Raw genomic sequence first — 21,674 nt, forward strand, 5'->3', positions numbered from 1 at the left:
CTGTTACAGCATATTAGAGACCTATGTATATCTCCACCAGTTTTACTTTGAATTTTTCATGAATATAAAAAATGGGGAGTGTAGAAAACCTTTCCTCTTTTGCTTTTGGGATCTAACAGTGAATCTGGAAAAGGTTATGTTAGAGGATTTTTTCTCCCATTAACCACCAGTTAAATGTCTCCCTATACTGTATGTATTGTCACCATATTAGAAATATACAGTAACTTATTAGCACCAAAATTGTGTGTTTTCATGGTGGATTTTTTTTTTATTTTGCAAAGGCCTTGGGAATATGTAAATGTACAATCTTTATAGCAAGTGCTGCTAGAGACCAGGTCAAATGCTTTGTTTTTTTCTGTTTGTTTTTTTTCAGGCTGAATGTAAATACTTCATTTCATAAGTGAATAAAAGAGTTTGAACAACCCAATGCAGTGTTTCTACAGAAATTGTGGGACAATAAATATTTGAGATTGGATGGATTCGGTTAGGAGAGCTGTGTCAGTCACAATTTTAATATGCATAGACTGTAAGAGTAATTTACAACCTGAGGTCATCCCTTCCAGTGGATTATTGTTGATGAGGTTCATGCATCCACACAAAAAAAATATAATCATCCACCACCGAAGACATGCATCTGATTACTACAAGCGTGATGAGTGTCTAGAAGAACGCAGTCCGTACACAAGTCTTGTCCACCTGGGTATTTGTATTTTATTACTGAAAATGATAAGACAGTGCTGTTGACAATACTGTATCATTCTCCTTGCTTTTGTAACGTAGTGATGGTCAATAAGGGCTGGCTGGTGAAACACAGGAGAAAACCAGGAACAGGCTTTCCTAATTTTAGCCAGGGCTTGTATATATCAAGCAATGAGCAATAAACAGTTTTTTTTTTCCTTTCAATCTTCAAATGTTTTTGTTACTATGCACAATGGAGGTTTATCCAAAACTAGGGGGCCGATCGATAAATACAAGCCTAGGCATATTTCAGAGAGCTGCACTGTACAGAAACGTGAGTGTGTTGAGCGTCAGCCTGGATGAAAACAGTTCGGAGACAGACTTCAGGACACCCGTAGACATCCACACGGTTACAAGTCCAAGTGTCCAAACGTGAATCAAACCTGCTGTGCAGACTCTGCAGAGGGAGGGCACGCTTGCACAAAGAAGGGCTTAACTCAAAATACAGCTCACACTAACTCTCTATACTAAATACCACCACTAAGAAGGAGTCCAGATTTGTTGGACTGCATTTTTTTTTTCTTTAGATAACTAAAATATTCCACTCTGCATGTTAATATAGCTTTCAAAAAAAAAATAAAAATAGGTGTAGGAGTGAAGTGGGGGTGTAACAAATACACAAGCAGACACCTTAAAAAAACAGCTAGGTGTTAACTGTAAAGAGGGTGGGGGGGCCTTGGTGCTCACTTTAGCCAGCTTTCAATCGAGAACAAATAGAATCTTATATGCAAGTTTAATTATAACATTGATTAGAATCAGAATAAATTTGTCTCATGCCTCAAACTAGGAAACAAACAATCGGAGCCTGCAACACACACACACACACACACACACACACACACACCCCTCCCCTATCCCAAATTAAAAATCAAAATCAAAAAGGTGTGATGGTTCAGGAATTGGTTTGGTTCGGGGGATCCTTCGAAATGTTGTCCTACAGACTCGAGATGCCCTGCAGGAAATAGGATCCAGTCTCTTAGAGGAGAGCGAGAGTCAGGATTTGGAATGGTCCGGCTTATGAGGCGCTCCGGGTCGCGATTAGAGACGGGCCCGATGTTTCTGGAGACCAGGTTGAGTCAAGGTGATGCAGATTGTGCTGCATGACCATTTGTAAAGGGTTACTTCTTCTCTATGGGCTAGTGCAGGTAATCGTCCACTGAAGCGAAAGCGCAGGAGCCGATGCCTGTGCGAGCCATAAGTGCCAGACATTGAGTCGCCTGACCCACGGCCTGAGCCAGAGGGGGCTGCTTGGGCAGGTTATGAGTCTCTGCAACACACACATTCAGGGGACAGACATCAGATCACTGTAATCACTCAGATCACTCTTCGGATATACTTTTGTGGACCAGTTTTTTTCATTTTTTATGAGCATTCCAAATTACACTACACCATCCCAACTCATGATTGACCAAAATTTTCTCTTGGGACAAGGAGGCCACTCCTTGCACAGTACTACATTCAGCCATAATGGTTGCATGAACTCCTTTTTTTTTTTTTTTTTTTTACTGCTCCAGGATAATGACTCATAACTTGTTCTGAGTTTTCCATGAGATCTGAACTGCTTACAAAAAAGTTGACCAAGAACACTATTTGAAATTAAATTGAGGATCTCAGGCACATTAAAAAATTAAAATAAAAAAAATTGACCTTGGTCTTGTAGTTTAGTTTACATTTAATCTACTCATGGAGCTCAGGGTGTACCATTGCCAATGGTAATGCATCTTAAAGCATCGGTTTATTTCATCTGGGCAGCCATCCCAGGCTTTTTGAAGTCAATAGGCTGGTAAAATCAAGGGCAGTTTTTATTATATCATTATCAGTTGTTTGTAAAAACCTTTTTAAACAGTAAAGCCATGTACAAAGTCTAAATGATTGGCATGTCAAGATCTACAGGTACTCGCTTACCTTTCAGTGTAATGCAGGTAGACATAATGCTTGGTAAATGATGTACAAGGATTTCCACTCACTGATATTATGGATAACATTCATAGGTCTTTCCCACATTTATTGAAACCAACTCAACCATATCTCTGACATACAGTAGACGCCTGAACATAGAACTGTCCACTAACAATATGATCAATGGCGACATTCGAAATGGACTGTTCCTAAAAGAAACTTGTTGCTGTTTACTTTTCTACGAGGATGTGCAATAATGATGAGCCTGAGGACAAAGTTGAAACCAGAAATGAAGGTTTTATTAGCGGTTTAAAATTGTTTTTATTTTTAAGTCTATGAATAAAGGCAAAACTTAAAAAATGAGCAAACTGCTGTTTAGCTTTACATTACATTTTGTCTTGCATTAAGCCTTACAAGGGCTTGCAAACATGAATTTCAGATCTCCTCTGTTGTCGCTTTTCACAGTAAACTCTTAGATAATGTTTTTATTCTTACAAAAGCTACAAAAGCTTTTTCTATAATAGCACAGTGGCTTTGAATGGCCTTTCCAGGTCTAAGCCAAGCTAACCTTCACTAGAATTGACACTTGTGTACATGGTTTATCCTGTTGCAAGTTCACTATACTTTTTTTTTTTTGAGGGTGGCAAGTTTGCCTGCTTTTAACTTCTAAAAACCACTGTCTAAAAATGTTCTTGCTCTAAATATGTATTGCAGTCTTACCTAATATTGCACTGTTGAGTGTGGAGCAGACTGGCTCTCTCTGGATGGAGTCCAACTGGTAGCCCACAGGACTGTTCCAAGGATCTGAGTATGCCAACAAACTAAAAGCATCCTGCACACACACACACAAACAAACAGGTTAAAGCTGCAAAGATAATTTGAACAACCAAAACCAGCAGAAAGGTTACTATTCTATTAATTCAAACTGGAGAACTTTGTGTTCCCTTTTCATCATAGTTTCGCTTTAAATCCAAGCATAGCTGCACAACGGGTACGTTACATTTATAACACATAGTTGGCATTGCTACCTTAAGCATCTTTTTGTTGGCTGAGTTTTTGCCATGTTCACGGCGAAGGTGTTCGCTCATGCTCTGCAGCTCTCTGCCAAAATGGATCATCCTCTCAATGGCGGCCTGGCTCCCCCCGCAGAGCTGCCTCTTGGACTGAGCCGACTCTACTTCTGCGTGCAAGGCAACGATGTGATTATCTAATGATGGTTATGGAATTTATCCCCAAATTTTTTACACGCCATTTCTTTATGTTTGTAATGGATCTTAAGAAATTTGTTTTATTACAAATTATGTTTGTAATGGATCTTAAGAAATAAAAAACTATTAGCAGTCTCACCCATTTCCCCTTCGCAGTCCTCGATGTCTGCCGAGTGCGTTGTGCTCCCATTCAAGAAGCCGTTCGAGGAGGACTCGGACACTCCGTTAGAGATGTGGTCCACCTCCATGTCTACATCATTACTGCATAAAACCAAGCGTTTAAAACTTTACAATATTAATAAAAGTTTTACAATATTAATAAATACTTTGAAAGAAAAAAAATGATAGAGGAATTTTGGGCAAAAAAACCTGAGTTTTCAAACATGCAGCATTACATAGCAATGACTAAAATTTTTTACCCCTGATGAGGCTAAATGTTTGAATATTTCTTTCAAAAAAACTGCTATAAACCATTTAATGTGGCATACCTATTAAATATAGTTAAATGATGCTATATTTACACTCGTCTTATGTTAGCTTTATATGCACTTTTTAAATATACTATTTCACATTCAGTCCCAGTTTGCCTCCACTCTTCTGGGAAGGTATTCCAATAGATTTTGGAGTGTAGTTGTGAAGATATTTGCTCATTCTACCATAAGGATATTGGTAAAGTCAGGTACTGATGTAGGGTGAGAAGGCTTGGGGTGCAATCAATGTTTTAATACATCCCAAAGGGGTTCTATTGAGGTCTGACATCAACCCTACTGCAGAACACCCAAGATCTTCCTGTAAAGAATATCATTATGGAGCTGGCTTTGTGCACAGAGACATTGCCAAATTTTATTCTCCAAAGACATCCTATACAATTATGTGCCTCCACTTTTGTGGTTACAGCTTGGAAGAACTACATATTCCCAATAGCTTTGTCAACATAGTGTACTACTACTACTTCTTTTGGCTGCTCCCATTACGGGTCACCACAGCAGATCATCCGTCTCCATACAACCCTGCCCTCTACATCTGCCTCGTTTAAACCAACTACCTGCATGTCTAGGGTATCATCCATAAACCTCCTCCTTTGCCTTCCTGTTTTCCTCCTGCCTGACAGATCCATCCTTAGCATTCTTCAACCAATATACCCCATGTCCCTTCTCTACAAATGACCAAACCTTCTCAATTGCGCCTCTCTCACCATGTCTCCAAAACGTCCTACATGCGCTGTCCCCTCTAAAACTAATTTCTAATCCTTTCCATCCTCGTCACTCACAACGAAAACCTCAACATCTTCAGCTCTGCTACCTCCAGCTCCACCTCCTGTCTTTTACTCAATGCCACAATCTCTAAACCATACAACATCTCAGGTCTCACCACAGTCCTATAAACTTTCCCTTTCACTCATGCAGATACACTCCTGCCACTCTTCTCCACCCAGCCTGCACTCTTTTCTTTACTTCTCTAACACAATTACTTTGCACTGTTGACCCCAGGTACTTAAACTCATTCACTTTCTTCACCTCTTCTCCCTGCAACCGCACCACTCCACTTCCCTCTCTCTAATTTACACACATATACTCTGTCTTACTCCTACTGACTTCCATTCCTCTTCTCTCCAGCGCATACCTCCACCTCTCCAGGCTCTTCTCCACCTGCTCCCTACTCTCAACACAAATCACAATATCATCCACAAACATCATAGTCCATGGAGACTCCTGTCTGACCTCGTCCATTAACCTGTCCATTAACCTGTCCACTGCAAACAGGAAAGGGCTCAGAGCCAATCCTTGATGGAATCCCACCTCAACCTATATTGTCAATATAGTGTCTATTAACAGATTTAGTTTAACATGAATAAATTTACTTTCCATTTTTTATACTTTCTTAATTACTAAAAGGGACTACAGCACTAAAAATAAAATGTAAATCAGTAGAAACATCACTGAATATCGTGATAATGTAACATCATGCTGAGATGATAATATTGTTATATAGCACAAGCCACGAATCTGAGGGTGGTTTAACAGTGGCATACACCAATGCGAGGTGTAAAAACAGTTTACAGATTGCATTGCTAATAATTGAGAAGCTTTTTAGGAGGAAGATACATTTGAGTGCAAAATTCATATTATTATCATTTCTAGAATCTGCTTTAAATGTAAACGACTATAAATTATAAGAGCATCAAGTCGTTTTATGTGGCATTATTGATAAATACCTTATGCTGGACTGCTGTGTGCGGCTGCCGTTCAGAACTCCCAGCTCACTGCTGCTTGTGGTTACGGGACATGGTTTGTGGCTGTGTGCTGAGGAGTGAGCTTTACTGGATGACACTCCATTACAGCAGTTACTTTCAAAACCTGGAAATAAAAATCATCACAAAGACATTGATCCAGAACATATGATGATTATCATACAGTTATCAGAATACATTTCAAGCAATAGACATGTTGGGAATACATACCTGACTGGTAAGCCTGAGAGCCAGTGGCTTTGTGGGTGGGGCTACTGAAAAGGCGGGGAGAACCAGGGTAGCTATCCTGGGACTTAGGACTCCGCCCACCGAGACAGCGTACCTCACTGTCAGTGCCATTCACCATTTCAATGAACTGTCTCACTCTATGTGTGCAAAAATGAGGAGTCATGCCTACTCGTTCGTAAAACATTTAACCGACAATGTCATTAAGAAGCACGTACTTTAGCATGAATAACAGATCAGGGTTCCTTTCGAGCAGACTAGGGTAGAGCTGCTGAGTGGTCTCGATGGCCTCCCCCATTCGACCAGACAGAACCAGCTTCTGGATTTCTAAAATTACAGATGAATTGGGAAAGAAAGAAAGAAAATCCGTAATAAAGTTGGTTCTAAATTGTGTTAGAGTTAACAAATCATAAATTCATCATAAAATGAAAGTGAAAAAGTGAGTAAAAGCACCAAGTCTGGTGTTTTGTTCCATCTAAACAAATTGTCTAAGCTAAAAATGCAATTGGATAGTTAAGTGCATGAACAGTGCCTGTAAAAGGTTTGGAAACCCCAAGTCCTATGGTTTTTGAGACACGTGCATGTTTCAATTGTTTATATGCAACAAACTAGGGAAAAGGCAACAACACAATAATTGGACAGGGCATGACTAGAGGACAATTCTGGGTTTGACATTTGACATTTTTGGCTCGAACAGATGAAAAACATAAAAGATAAGTCAGCAAAATGCCTTACACCCATAGTTAAACACTGAAGTGGAAGCTTTATGGTTTGAGCAAGGTTGGAGACCTCTTCTTTTTCTTTCGGCTGCTCCCATTAGGGGTTGGAGACCTATTTAGGTTAAAAGGAATATTGAACCAACATGGCTCCCATTCCATACTTCACGGCATTGCAATTGTGTCTGGACTGTGGATAAATGCAAGATTTGGCAAGTTTTTACGCTGAATGCCCTTCCTAACACAACCCTCCCCATTTATCCGGGCTTGGGACCGACACTAAGAGCGGCTGGGGTTGGTTCCCTGACCGGGGAGCGAACCCGGGACCTAGGATCGAACCCGGTGAGAGCACCGCAACATAACCACTAGACCACCAGGGAACCTTAACCAACTTCTCCATGCAAAAAACAAAACAAAAACCAAAGCATATGTACAAGCTCTGTAAGAGTTAATTAGACAGCAAACAGTCAGCTGGAGTGTTATCCATTATAGAACGGCCTAACCAGTCACCACACCTAAATCCTATTGAACTGCACTAATAACTAACTAGAACACCTTTGGCAAGTTTTAAAAGAAGCATGGCTTATTTCAGCTAAATGTCTGGAGAAACTGCCAAGAGTGTGAAGAATTAATGGTAATGGAGGATTTTTCTAAGAAAATAAAGTTTAATATCTGTATATTTATATATTTGTTTGGTCAAAGTGAATCTTCATAACGTTAAATTACCTAATTTCTTGCGCATAACAAAAGAAAATTTAACGTGTCTTTCTAAAATGATAAAAGACGATGTTTCCCAACTTTTGACAAGCACCATACACAACCTTTATGATTCTTCTAACCAAATTTTTAATGTAGCATACTAAGTTTAAGCATTAGTTAAATCAGGTAGTGCTGTAGGGTGGGGAGGCCTGGGTGCAATCGCAGGGATACAGTCATGCCGATACAGGTTTGAGTCTCCTAATTTATTGAAGGGAAAAACACTTAATAATGCTACCACATCCAACGACATCCTATACATTTGTGTCCCTCCAGCTTTGTGTTAACAGTTTGGGTAAGGGTTGGAAATACATTACGTTTGTCCATATATAGTGTATGTAGCATAGTATTGTTATTATTTAATTGTGAGGTGGCTGTGTGTACTCAGCAACAGTTTTACATGACAGTTATGTTTTAACTCCGGTTTCACATTTTCCACATTCCCGTGTGCTCCTGATTCCAAAAAGATCTGGCATCCATGCATGCTAATTAACGCAGCTAATCAATGGTTGATTGTTCTAAAAATCGAGCACACTATGCATCTGCTAATGTGTCTAGTGCGGCAGTTGGTGGGAGACAAAAACAATAAGGTGTATTGCACCATAGTGAATAAAACCGAATGAATTTTTCTCTTTTTGCTAAATTTATAAAAGGATGGGCTGTTTGTTAAATCTACCTGCATGCCAAACAACTGCAAAAACAAACACAAAACCCAAACACAAAATTTGCTTTTCCTGATCTGTCCTTATTTACCCACCCCAGATGTGTGCTGTTTATTCTCCTTTCAATGAGCATTTCATGACTAAAAATGTACCCAGTCTCCTCCAAAAGTATTGGAACAAGGCAGAATCTTTCATTTTTGCATTACATGGAGGACACTGAGGGTTAAGCTCAACAGACAAATATAAAACAATTGATCATAATTTCAATCTAAATCTTGATGCATTAAAAAGTTAGAAGAAGTTAGATTTTTTTGAGCCCACTAAATTTTTGGTGAAGAAAGTGAAGAAAAATACTGGAACCAAAAATTCTGGCAGGTGTTTGAAAAGTCTGAAACGATAGATTGACTGTGTAAGCAATTAAAAGGATATAAATGTCTAATTTTAGTTTGAGCACTGACTTTCAGAACCTGTGAAGTATGCATTTGCTGTTAAAGGATTAGGCAGAGAGATGATGAAGTCATTTTGAAGCTGACAAAAGAAAGAAATATTGATCAGAGCCACTGAACTGGGCATAGCCAATAAAACAATGTCCTGAAGAAATAAAAAAAAAATACTGTTGTACTAGCGACCATACATCAAAACTTTGGCCCTGGAAAACAGCAGTAGATGACAACTACACTGTGAGGTCTGTGAAGAAACAACACTCAGTGACTTCTCCAACATCCTTCTGGGATGAAGATGTCACAATTTACTGCATGAAGTAGGTGTCAAGAAGACCAACTCCTACCCCCTAATAAAACTAATAACTAAAAAGATACTGTGGTCCAAGCCTGGAAAAGCACCACAACAGGACAATGTAACAGTTGGCTCATATCAGTGGGTTGTCAAATGTATTAAATATTGCAAGCAACCAGAGGTACCATGTTCCTAGTTTTCTTTTTTTAACACAGTTGAATATTTCAAGCAAAAAAAATAAAGGCTAAAATTCTGATGTATAAACTCATATTTATCATGCTGGTGTTCCAAAACTTCTGCATGGGACTGATACTGAAGAAATCAGTACTTTGGATCATATGACTGATTTGAGCAAACTCACTCTGTCTGTTTTTGATTGAAGCAAGCTCCTCGTGCACGGCCTGGTCGGTGGACTTGGCGAAAGCTTCAGCCGTGGCACAGTAACTATGATGGACCAAGTAAGAGGCCACCATTCTGTGAACAAAGAGCAGAGCTCAATGCCTGTGTCCATGCAATACTGCAGCATTTAATAACATTTGACAGACTGTGCTTTAATACAAATAAAATACCCGGTAGAGGGTCATGTAATTCCCGACATCCATAAACAAATTGTACCATTTTTGTGCAACAGATTTGCGGGTGTTTTTCTGCTTACATCGCAACATTTTACCATAGATTAAAATGTATTTATTAAGAACAACACATTAATTTCAACAGTCTATTTTTAGATTAAAAAGGTGTGGAACAGCCAATAATCAATTTAGCTCCTGTTTTCTAACCGTTTCTCTTACATACAGAGACCTAATCAATAAGTGACAGGGAAATGTTCCTGAAATGCAAAACTTCATTACATTGACAATTATTTAGACAAAACAACCTGGTTTTAAATCAGCTTATTAAATGTCTTAATACATTTTAATGTATTAAATATTAACTGTTCGCTGTACAAGTCTACATATATTAGCTGTTACCATAGTTTGAATAATTGAATTAATATTAATGTTTATGTTACAGCCAGGACAACCTGTGCAGTTATACTAAAATGATGCACGCCTTCTGACCAATCAAATTCAAGCATTGAATGCATTGTGGTATAATATACATTCAAATGCAGTTTTTCAATTTAAAGATGCTTTTTTTTTTTTTTTTTATTGCCCAATTAGGTTTTCTAAGTGGTGTTGCAATACCAACACTACAAACTTGGCTGCTATTAAAAATGTGAACTGTAATAAAACCAACCTAATTTCAGTGGCTATACATTATAAAGAATTAAAAACAATGAAAGCCACCTACTTCTGAATCATTGCCTGCCACTCGCCCTCTCGCTCGCCAATAGGACAACGCTCAATCTGAGCCTGGATCTTGGTTCTCCACTCACGCATGTAGTCCTCTATGTCAAATACAAATGGATGCTGCCCAAAATTTGCGTCCACCACCTCTCCTGGGGTCTGAAGACCCACCGTCGGGTACAGGTTGGGCTGGAGATAGACAACATTTTATTGTTAAATAATTCCTCTGTTATCAGCAAGGTTATGGTGTTAAAAAAAAAAAAAAAAAAAAAAAATGCCTCTACATTAAATGGTTTCTGGGAAATAAAATGCATATGGTTCAATCACTTGGTTGTAAAAGATATAAGGAGAAATACAGAGAAATAACTAAAATGAAGCAACGGTTTTTCATGATCCAATAAAACGAAAGGTCACAGCAGAAAAGCCAACGCACTTTACAGCATAATCAGAGAAACATGAATGCTGAAGTTAGTCTGACTTTGTTTTCTCCTCAATGGCTGATTGTTTAGGCGCAAAAAGACATTTGTTTTGTAGTAAAAAGCCATGCAGTCCAACCATTTTATCAAAAGTCTCTTAAAACAATATGTCGAATGCGCAGGTTAACATACAAGTAATATTTACAACAGACACTACTATTCATGCCAACATTATGGATGAAAGAAAATATATATATATACAGCTAAACATTTTAAGAAAGAAAGATACTTACTGGTAAATCTGTAAAAGCTATACCTAGAAAAGAAAACAAAAACAAAAAACATTAATAAAATTAATGTAAAAGTTAATTTTTGTCACTAACAATTCCTACATAAAGTACAAACCATAGCATTAAATTCCAATAATGTTTTACAACCATGGCAAATGTATTTATTAAAGGACAAGATCTTATCCGTTCACTATTACGTTCAATGTTTTGGAAGGTCCATTAGACAAGTTCCTGTTTCACTTCCTGTGTACAGCTACTAGCAGTCGTTCCTCCACCAGTCTCTTTTTCTACTTATGTTTGAAGTTAATAAAACAAAACAAAAAAGGTTTGTTTTCTTTAAAGAAAAACACAAGAAACCACAAGGCACAAAATCTGTTCTAAAAAAAAAGAAAAAAGGCTTCCTGGAAACCTCTGACAGTTACAAAGCACTGACAATGAAGCATATTGTCAAAACATCTCTACACTAAGCTTCACCATATCAATGATTATTGGTTCTTTTTTTTTATTAGTTTTACTATAGAAGCAAGATTCTATCTGGACCATCACATTAACATAAAGAGAAGCGAATGATTGTCAAAGGCATATTGTTCATGGAAATTAATAAACACTGTTACAATTATCTTTATTAGAAATCTACAGGCTAAAAACCTAGACACATGCAATAATGTTTCTTGAGAGCCAGAAACATAATAGTACTTGTGAAGTGTCTTATTTTTATTTAAATTTCCTCATTAATTATCAGCGTGTTGGAAATTAATATACATGTTATAAAGGACAGTATACTTGCCATTATTTTGAGTCTTATAATTATAATAATTTGGGCACTGTCTGTGATTTAAATACTTAACATCTGCAAAGATATGTGTAAAATATATTATTTAACAGTATTAAGAAAAAAATGTTAAATGCTCTTGCAAAAATATTAGAAAATGGAAAGATTCTATACTGAATATTATTGTTGTATGATTGTGTTCATTATTTGGGATTTCTAAACATATAGACACTCAACTGGATAGCTGTTTTTGGGGTGCACACTGTGGTGAGGTGATAAACATTTGTTTATATATAAAAAAAATAAAAAAATAATAATAAAAAAAAAACCCACACCAATTGAGAAAATCAGCACGCCAAAGTGCTGATAGACAGAAGTGTGGAAAGAAGTTGATATACAGAATAGTGAATGTTAATACTCAGTAAGACACCACACAACCGGTCCTGTACCTAGACTGTGTCCGTTCTTTGTGTAAAAGCAGGTGTTGTTGATAAGGTTGACGCAGCAGCCAACGACGTCACCTGTGGTGAACGTAGGGCCGTACGGTTGCCCTGTGCCTGAAGAGCAGAAACTGTGCCCGTCATCTCCATGATAGCCATACGAGTGCTTGTCCCAGCCTGAGAAAACAAATGTAAAGTAATCAGCAAGAGCACATGCTGGGACAAAATTCACCTATTTTGCAGCATATAATTTTGACAAAAAAAATAATAAAAAAGGCACCCGGACACTAATTCTTGTGTGCCATCAGTTCCAGTGAATGTTCCTTCTGACCACAATCGTTTTTAGCGCTGCACTATGGACAGTAAAAAACGTCATTCATCATGGCTGTCTACTCACCGAAACGTCTGGATAGAACTGATATATTTGGCACGTTCACACACAAAAATAAAAAAACAAGATTATCAGGAATTGAGATGCACCCAATTATGGAAACGTGCCTACCAGGGAGTAGGAACGTGTGCAGTTAAAGTCTTATCTCTCAAGCAAGCCACAAATGATCCTCCCCGCCTGCCGGATATACCCTGGATGTCAGCGTAAAACACCGACATCACATATGAACATTACATAATTGTCCCTTTAAAGCGAAGAATGAGTTTCTATACAACACACCCTGACGGTCACAAAGCATTCACACATTCTGAACAGCATCAAGACGCCCACTGTCAAACATCACGAAGACAAACACACAAATGGACTAATGGCACCACAGAGAAAAAGAGAACGCTCAGGTGTCCATTTTATAGTAAAAAAAAAAAACAAAAAAAAAAAACAAAAAAAAAGTTTCCCAAGAAGTGAAATTTCCATAAAATTTGAATTCTTAAAATGTCATACTTAAGGACAGACATTAACGAAGAGCATTTCACATTCTTTCACATACCTACATAATACATTTGTGAAATAATGAAAAAAATGCATTTCAAAGTTGTTTTCAGCTGAGAGATTGACTTACCTACACTATATACACACAAAAGTTTTGGGACACCAGACTTTTCCAGCCATATGTGGCTCTTCCTCAAACAGTTACAACAAAGCTGGAGGCACACAATTCTGTTTGGATGTGAATTTTCCCTTCACCTGGACTAAGAGACCCTGTTCCAGCAGGACAATCCCACAAAAACCAGCTCCATGAAGATATGGTTTACATGAGTCAGAGTGGAAGCTCTTGAGTGGCCTGCTATGAAGCTCTGACCATATTGAACAACTCTGGGATGTATTGGAACGCTGACTGCACCCCCCTTGCCTTCTCACCCTACATCAGTACCTGATTTTACCAACCCGTTTGTGGCTGAATGAGCGCAGATCTCTATAAGCGCCCTCAAAAATCTAGCGAAATATCTTCGCAGAAGAGTGGCGCCACAGCAAATGGGGACTAAATGGAGATTGGGATGTTCAAAAACCACATACAAGTCTCATGGGCAGGTGTCCAAATTTTTGTCCATATAGTGCATGTCTCAGAAGCTATAAACGACGTGGTAGCTTAGTAGTTAAGGCATTAAGACTTTGGATCTGAAGGTCATGAGTTCAAATCACATCCACACCAAGATGGCACTTTGGCCCCCGAGCAAGGCCCTGTATCAATGAGATCATTTTAAGTTGCTCTGGATAGGGGGGGAAATCTGCCAAATGCTGTAAATGTCAATTTTAAATGAAATCATACATATACAGAAATCGTCGTCCTGAAACAGTGCTCAAAATGTATAATGGCATGCTGACTGAATACATCCAGGAATTCTATATATTTCATGCTTGCTTACAGGATCTTTGTGACTGACTGCATCTGTCACACAATGACAACACTGGCATCTGTCTTTGTTGTACTAGAGGAAGTGCACTGAGTCACATGCAGGAAACATAGAAATAAAAGCACAAGTTTTCAAGTAACATGTTCATTTCAAGCTTTTTGATTGTTTGTGTTTTCAGGTTGTTGACTATCCTCTACTTGTTCACCTACTGATAGCTAAAAGAGAGCTAACTTTATTATTTTACTCCTAACAAAAGGTCTGACCAATTTCCATCATTCAGTTGACCTATGTTTTATTGTATGTTATATGCAGCTAGATGTCAGTAAACTTTATGAAATTTACAACAGAGGAAATGCTGTGGCCAACACTTCACTTTACACTTCAATATTTGCCTCAAGACATAAGGAGGTAGCATATCAAGTCAAGAATGTGAGAAATAATTAGACATGCATCTTATTTCTTTGGCTTTTGTAAAAGCAAAGTGAGTAAAATTTGACTGCTGGGAACCAGACATGTCAGGACTTCACACAGGAACCTCTCCCAGTGATTTAGAACATTCATCGACTGGTCATTGTTCAACGTAGTCGCAGAAATGTTTGTGGAAACAGTAGGACAGAATAATGTGACCTTGCACTCATATAGGGGAAGATCGTCAGCAAAAATATTCTCAACCCATTACAAAAGTGTTTCAGAAATGTTAGTAATGTTGTATTATAAAGTGACATTTTATTGAATTTGGCCCTGGTAAAGGAGATCCGTAGCAGTTAGAAATGATTTTTTTTTAAATTATACTTTTTTTTTTAAGTATATTTTAACCTGTGACCTTCTAATCCAAAGCCCAATGCCTCAACCACTGAGCTACCACCTCCACTAATCAGAAAAATAAACAACATGTAAATCAACAAATTGTAGTTATCACCCTTTTTTACATAGATCCTTTTTATAAGTACGGCACAAAGTCTCGACACATTATTAATAGTCACACCTGCACTACTTTGCTCAGTCAATTGACAGATACAATCAGTAAATAACTTACATTTTCCCTCAGGCCACAACTTGCTGGAGTTTTCCAGTGGAACTATAATACCAATTTTGAATGAATGGAAACAATTTGGTATTCAAATTCTTATAGCTTGGGAATATTGGTAGTGGCAGGAAAAAAATCAAGACTGCAGTAGATTGTTTGGTGTTAATAAAAATAGTTTGATGACAAATGGTAAGGCACTACTGAGAATCTAGACATCTATTAAAGTCATAATTCTATGCCTATAATGAAATTGTCTGTGAAAATGGAGTGTAAGAGCAAGATTTTCTTTTTCCAAGCATCCCAGTTTATCCAAATGTGAAAGCATCTGTCTTTCCACTAAACTTAACATAAACACACATCTTGTTTTTCCTGTGTGATGCAGTCATTTATATTTATGGCATTTGGCAGAAAACTACCAACTTACCGTATTTTTCGGATTATAAGTCACTATTTTTTTCCCACGTTTTGAACCCCGCGGCTTAAACAACAAATCGGCTAATTTATGGATTTTTCCTGGGTTTTTCCCGGTTTTACAAACTTCAAGCCAAAAAACTGAGCGACATAACATTAGACCAATGAAATTTCCGAACGGAAACAAAAAAAAAATAAAAATTAAAAAAAAAAAAAAAATTAAAAAAATTAAAAAAAAAAAAACGCACCTCACCTGTGTCCTGAGCTGCACGGCATCGGGAGAAAAACGATGCCAAAAGATAAACTCCCGAGAGAAATTGTTGTGAAAGGAAGGAGGAAGACAGTGAACAATGACTTTCTTGGTAGGCTACTGTTCAGATACAAGCCGTTGTAACGTGTTGTATCAGGGTCAAGGGATAGCTCACTAACTCCAGTTGCAACAGAAATCATATAAGCACAGACAGGTTTCCAAAACTCGTGCTTTTTTATTTTTCTTGGCAACAGCGTTATGGGTTAGTCAAAGAAACTTAGAAATGAGCATCAGAAAATAATAAGGACATAATCCTCGGTCTTGCACACATGCAGTAATACCGGACAAAACCGGCGGCAGGCTATTCCCAAAATGCTGCTAAGCTCTTAAAGAAGCCACAACATATTTCACGTTACACCGTGTAACAGGCACTGTCTTTCGTTAAAGCCTGTGTAAAGTTCATTAGTTTCAGTGTAGACGGCTTATTTATGTTCAAAATAAAAATATTTGTAAAATTCAGTGGGTGCGCTTAATAGTCTGGAAATTACGGTAAATTCATCTAATTTATACAACTGGACAGGTGAAGGTTAAGGGCCTTGCTCAAGCACCCGGCAGCATGGTAGTGCAGAGATTTGAACGAATGATATTCCGATCAGACTTCACACATCTTAACCACTGAGCTAACACGTCAGCTCACAGACTGCTTTAGACAGACAATTTCCTCATCAAATCTAATTAAATAGTATATTTTTATTTTTTTTACCTGGAAGTCTGTTCATATTGACACCCTGGGCAGACAGACCAATCCCCATGTACCTGATATGAAAGAGAAAGAAAGAAAATTACATACACGAGGTTTATTTCTTTAAATATTCTGGATTGTGCTAAATAAATGTTGATCAGCTTATTTACCCATCTCGTCCTTTACTGATGATTTTCACCTCAAAGTAATAGACACCACAGGCAGCTGGAATAGGGTGAGTCGCACGAACAGATGCAGCGTCCTTAGGTGTCTTTCCATGCCCTGAAAATCAGATAAAATATACAATCAAAGCCCCAGTAAATGGATTGGGTTTAAAATCAATACAAGGTAATCCAATAAAATAGAAAACGTGTGATATTAAAATGTTCCTATAATACATTCAAATTCAAGACATAAAAAGACTACTTGCATAAAAAAGAATACAACTAATGAATCACTTTACAAATGATAAATAAACAGATATAATGTGGCTTTTTTAGTTGGTGACCTTTTGTGCCATTCAGAGATCAGCCAAGTTCAAACACCTGAAGGTCAACAGTTCGAATATAAGGTCAGTCATGTGGACATTAGACAACCAACAGGGAAACGGATTCCATCAAAAATGTACTGCTATGAAATCACCTAAAAAAAATCCATCTTCCAACTGATTCTGTGTGATTGCCACTGCCAGCCAGCAGTTACTGACTATGATATTCATGAACCAGACTTCCAATTCTCTCCATAAACCTAAAATAATGAAAATGCTTGTTTGCCTGTCTTTTTAATTCATTGGTTCTAGATGGGTAAACAGAAATGTTAATTATTTTATATGATAATTTCCTATATTCTAATTACATCGACAGATTGTGGTTCCTTGACCAAAGATGACTTGTTTCCATAAGAAATGTTAACATACATTATATATATATATATATATATATATATATATATATATTTGTAATGATAAACTCTACATTTCCACACCACATGTCTTGAGACAATCTTCCTTCTTCATTTACTGTTTTGATGTGCAAATAAGAGCGACTCAATTCAAATAATAACAATATATGTTTATGATGTCATTGTGCAAATCATAGCTACTTCTCTGAGCTAGCATTAGCTACTAGCCCCTTAAAAAGAGGCAACAACGTGCTTTAGTTTTGCACCCATATCATATCTCATTATCTCTACACTCTAAACCAGAGATGCCCAAACTTGGGCCCCATGCCATTTATGAGAAGAGAGTGGAAAATAGGGGTGCAACCGACACAGATCTTCATTTCTAACATTTTGTGCTTCATATTTCAGCTGTACAATCTTGGCAGCACCTTCCTCTATAAGCAGGCTTTCAGTTTGATAAACCAAAACAAGTGTAAACTGAAAAGCAAACTAACTGACTCTAACCTACATAATATCCTGACTTTGTCAGCAAGTCAGCTACATCAAAAATTGGAAAAACTAAAAAAATTACCAGTTTCGTATCTCTTATTTATAAGATGCTATCTATAGAAGCCTTTCATTGTATTGCCTAAATGATTCTTTCTCATACCATCTCAGGGAGTTTTTCCTTGACACTGTCTCCAATATCTTGTTCATTAGGTACAAATTATAAACTTATATGGACTGATTTATAAATTTGAAAGTTATATTCGTAATCTATTTAATTCTGTAAAGCTACTTTGGGACAATGTCCATTGTTAAAACAGTTATACAAATACAAGTGAATTGAGTTATAGCTTGAATTGCTGTGTACAATAGAGTTCAGTGCCTAATATAATGGTATCTATTGTACTCTATTATAATGGGATTGTTTCTGTTTTCATTGTATTATCGTTTCATTCAACTAGAAAACTGAAAAGTTCGGGTCTTGTCATAAAAAGTATTATAAATATAAAATATGATATGTAATGTGTATGTATGTTTTTTTTTTTTTTTAGGTCCAGCAGTGAAATCCGACTATTAGGCCTTAAATTAGGGATGACTATTTTTTTTTCTTTTCTATTATATATACACACCACTGAAAATTCCCTGTTAAAGTGTGGTTACTAGAGTTACTAGCAAGTTCCTGTCAGCTGTGCCTGGTCTGATCTTACATCAACAAGGTCTTTCACCCTACAGTACCCCCTAATTACAGGATGTCTTTTGTTTTTTCACACCAACATGGGGAGGCTCTACAGACTGTTGGGTGTGAAAATCCCAGGAGATCAGCAGGTTCTGAAATAATTCAAGCAGCCCATTTGGTACCATTAACTGAACCTCTTGACCTCAAGTGTGATCCATTGCCTCATTCTTATGTTACACTCATAAGTAACCCAGAGACAAAGAGATTTGCCTTTCGAAAGCCAATAATGTTACACACATACATATGTATAAGTTTTCTCTCCTATAAATTATGTGTATGCATGTATGCATATTTGTGTTTGTATGAATATTTGTGCGAGTGTATATTAGATAGATAGATAGATAGATAGATAGATAGATAGATAGATAGACAGACACATACATACACACACACATACACTGCACTTGCTCAACAGCTTCTGCACATTTTTCATAGCCCACAGCCTTTATACTTAATTGTTGTACATATATTTACATATTTATTTGCACTTGTCAGTTTGCACAAATCTCCTATATGCAATTCTGGTAGATGCTCGACTGCATTTCGTCGCTGTGTTTCTGTACTTTGCAATGAAAACCGTATATATCTCTATACATATGTGTGTGTGTGTGTGTGTGTGTATATATGTCTACAGCACATCTCAATTCTGCACTAATTTGTGGGAAATTGTTGAACTTGTGGAACAAACAGGTCTGGAGCGAGATGTTCACCAGCACCATGTTCATTACTGCTGCTTTCTGACTACCAAGGAAATAAGCAGCATTATCGAGCAGGCCTTGGTGAGCTAATGCTATTAGCCTACAGGCTTCACTTAGCATATCCGACATGATTCTTATAGTCAAAAGATCTGACACGTTCATTTAACATGGCTAACTCTAATAAACGTATCGGACTATTTCAACAACCGCGCACAATTTCAGGATTTCGATGGTTTGGCTAGCTATCAAACTGCAAAACAGGTTAGCTAAAAATACACCTTAATTTATCTAAACGCTACTTCCGGGTTTCAGTAAGAAAGAGACCTCTGATGTAATTTTTCTCTACCCGTTTTGCGTAAGATCCAGTGTTCTGATTGGCTAAGCGAAAAGCCTCGTCAACTATTAACCCACGTAACATGGACGGGTTTAGCCAATGAGCTGCCAAATATTAGAAATAAGGCGGGGTTTTCCCGGAATACGGGTGTACAAAAACATCTTGCTAGTTCTAAAAATAAAAAAAAAACTTGGGCTGTCGAAAACTAGCCACTGTCGTAGCAATTAAATCGTTAACTGATTAAACAAATGGGGGATCGCGAAAATAAGACTTAAAACTAATGTACGCTTGAATATTTGTAGATATCCCATCATTTAACAAAGCTGTCAAACGTGTAGAGATAGCATTATACCGTGACGCGCGTACAATAAGTGCTAAAAGTAATCGCGGCTGATTTCTGCCCCTTTTGGTAAATAACAGATGGTAAAGACATTTATTTAGCTATTCTAACTCATAACTGATTACTGTGAATAACATGTAGAGCTCCCAGCTGTCTCCGTATACAGTACATGCAGTGGGGGTTAGCTAGCTTTGTTTGCTAATCAGCCCGGTTACCTTTATAATGCACCCGTAGGTTGTTCTGTGAAAGGCCGATATAGCTGAATTTGTCCTTCGGGCTCCAGGATCTGGGGAGCGGAGTTTCTTGTTCGTTGACGGCCGGGTAAAGGCGTCTGAGCCTCTGGTTGAGCTCTTTTTCTTGCTCGTTTAGAGCGGAGTCTCCGTGAACAACAACCGACATCAGAAAGCCGCAGCCCGATGACGGTCCGGACATTGCGATCGGATTCGTCCCTCTAATATTCACAGCTAACCAGCTACTTCTAGCTGGACAGCCCTCTGGAAGACTCCAGCGATGTCCTCTATATGATGTCACAAAACGCCAACTGATCCTGTTTTTTTTTTTTTTTTTTTTCGCTTTTTATCGAAGGGGGTTTAGCTAGCTGGCTAGCTTTTTCGAGATCAAGGCACAAACAGCTCTCCTACTAGAAGACTAGGTTAGTGAAGCGAAGACGATGCACAAAGGTGAACAAACGAAACCCCCCAAACCACGATCTCCCGCTATCTCTATCTACAATATAATTCCGAGACATCGACAGAAGAAGTCCGATCTTTTGTTTGTTGTTGGTGAGAAATGCGGCGATCTGATTGGCTGAGGCGGAGTCCAGTCACACTTCTCCAGGAGTTGATGCATGCCCAGACACACACACACACACACACACAACCTATCAATAACATGTCCTCTGTGCACCTTGTGCCACAGCATGAGCTTACATGGAAACACAATCACTTAATCACTTATTTTAGGAACGTCTCAGCTAAATAGATCTTTCATCTTAGTCATGAGCATATTAACAGATATGTACAGAGCTACAACAAGGCACATGGTGGACAGGATTATCCTGAATCTTGCTCTGCTTATGAAACTGTCCAATGTACCAATTGGGTTTTTTTCTTGAAATTTTGTGCAGTGCCAATATGTAACCTGTTTATAAACTAACAGGGACATTTGGGTTGAACTGTTTGTAGCATGCCAGCAACAGTGATATGGCATTTTACAGGGTGTTGAGGCTGATAGGTTCAGTTGTGCTTAGCTTATAGAACAGGTCCAGTAAACTCCATTTCTCAGTTAAAGAGGAACAAATTAGCATGTTTAAACATGAAGGTGATAGTGACAAGAGACAATATTTTGTTTGTTTTTTTGGCCACTTTGCAGAATTAAAGAGGCCGAACGAAGCCACTCACGAGCAGTGAGAATTGGAATTCACCATAAGGAGATGAGCCAAGCTGTAAAACTGTGATTAAACTCTAGCAAAGTGATAAGGTTTGTGCAGAAAGAAAGAACAGATCTGCTCATGACCTAAAACATGCAAGCTTATTCGTTCAGGCGCATAG

At 37.9% G+C, this 21,674-nt stretch overlaps 1 protein-coding gene across 2 annotated transcripts; it reads right to left on the reverse strand.

Moving 5' to 3' along the window:
* Window positions 1-686: 686 nt before the first annotated feature.
* ranbp9 (RAN binding protein 9) lies at window positions 687-20,969 on the reverse strand. Of its 2 annotated transcripts, none has more exons than XM_046850948.1 (14): window positions 20,340-20,969; window positions 16,801-16,912; window positions 16,652-16,704; window positions 12,407-12,574; window positions 11,189-11,211; window positions 10,484-10,668; window positions 9,552-9,664; window positions 6,540-6,648; window positions 6,307-6,461; window positions 6,061-6,202; window positions 3,985-4,106; window positions 3,666-3,814; window positions 3,358-3,469; window positions 687-2,005 (listed from the first exon to the last, which is right to left on the reverse strand). In XM_046850948.1, the coding sequence occupies exons 1-14, from the start codon at window positions 20,554-20,556 to the stop codon at window positions 1,875-1,877; spliced, it is 1,791 nt and encodes a 596-aa protein (XP_046706904.1). In that variant the 5' UTR covers window positions 20,557-20,969; the 3' UTR covers window positions 687-1,874. The 2 variants fall into 2 exon arrangements, with proteins under 2 accessions (XP_046706904.1, XP_046706903.1); XM_046850947.1 differs by having other exon boundaries at window positions 3,666-3,817; window positions 20,340-20,966.
* Window positions 20,970-21,674: the final 705 nt, after the last annotated feature.

The sequence above is a fragment of the Silurus meridionalis genome, chromosome 6 (assembly GCF_014805685.1).
Source record: "Silurus meridionalis isolate SWU-2019-XX chromosome 6, ASM1480568v1, whole genome shotgun sequence".
In the NCBI taxonomy this organism is placed as follows: Eukaryota; Metazoa; Chordata; class Actinopteri; order Siluriformes; family Siluridae; genus Silurus; species Silurus meridionalis.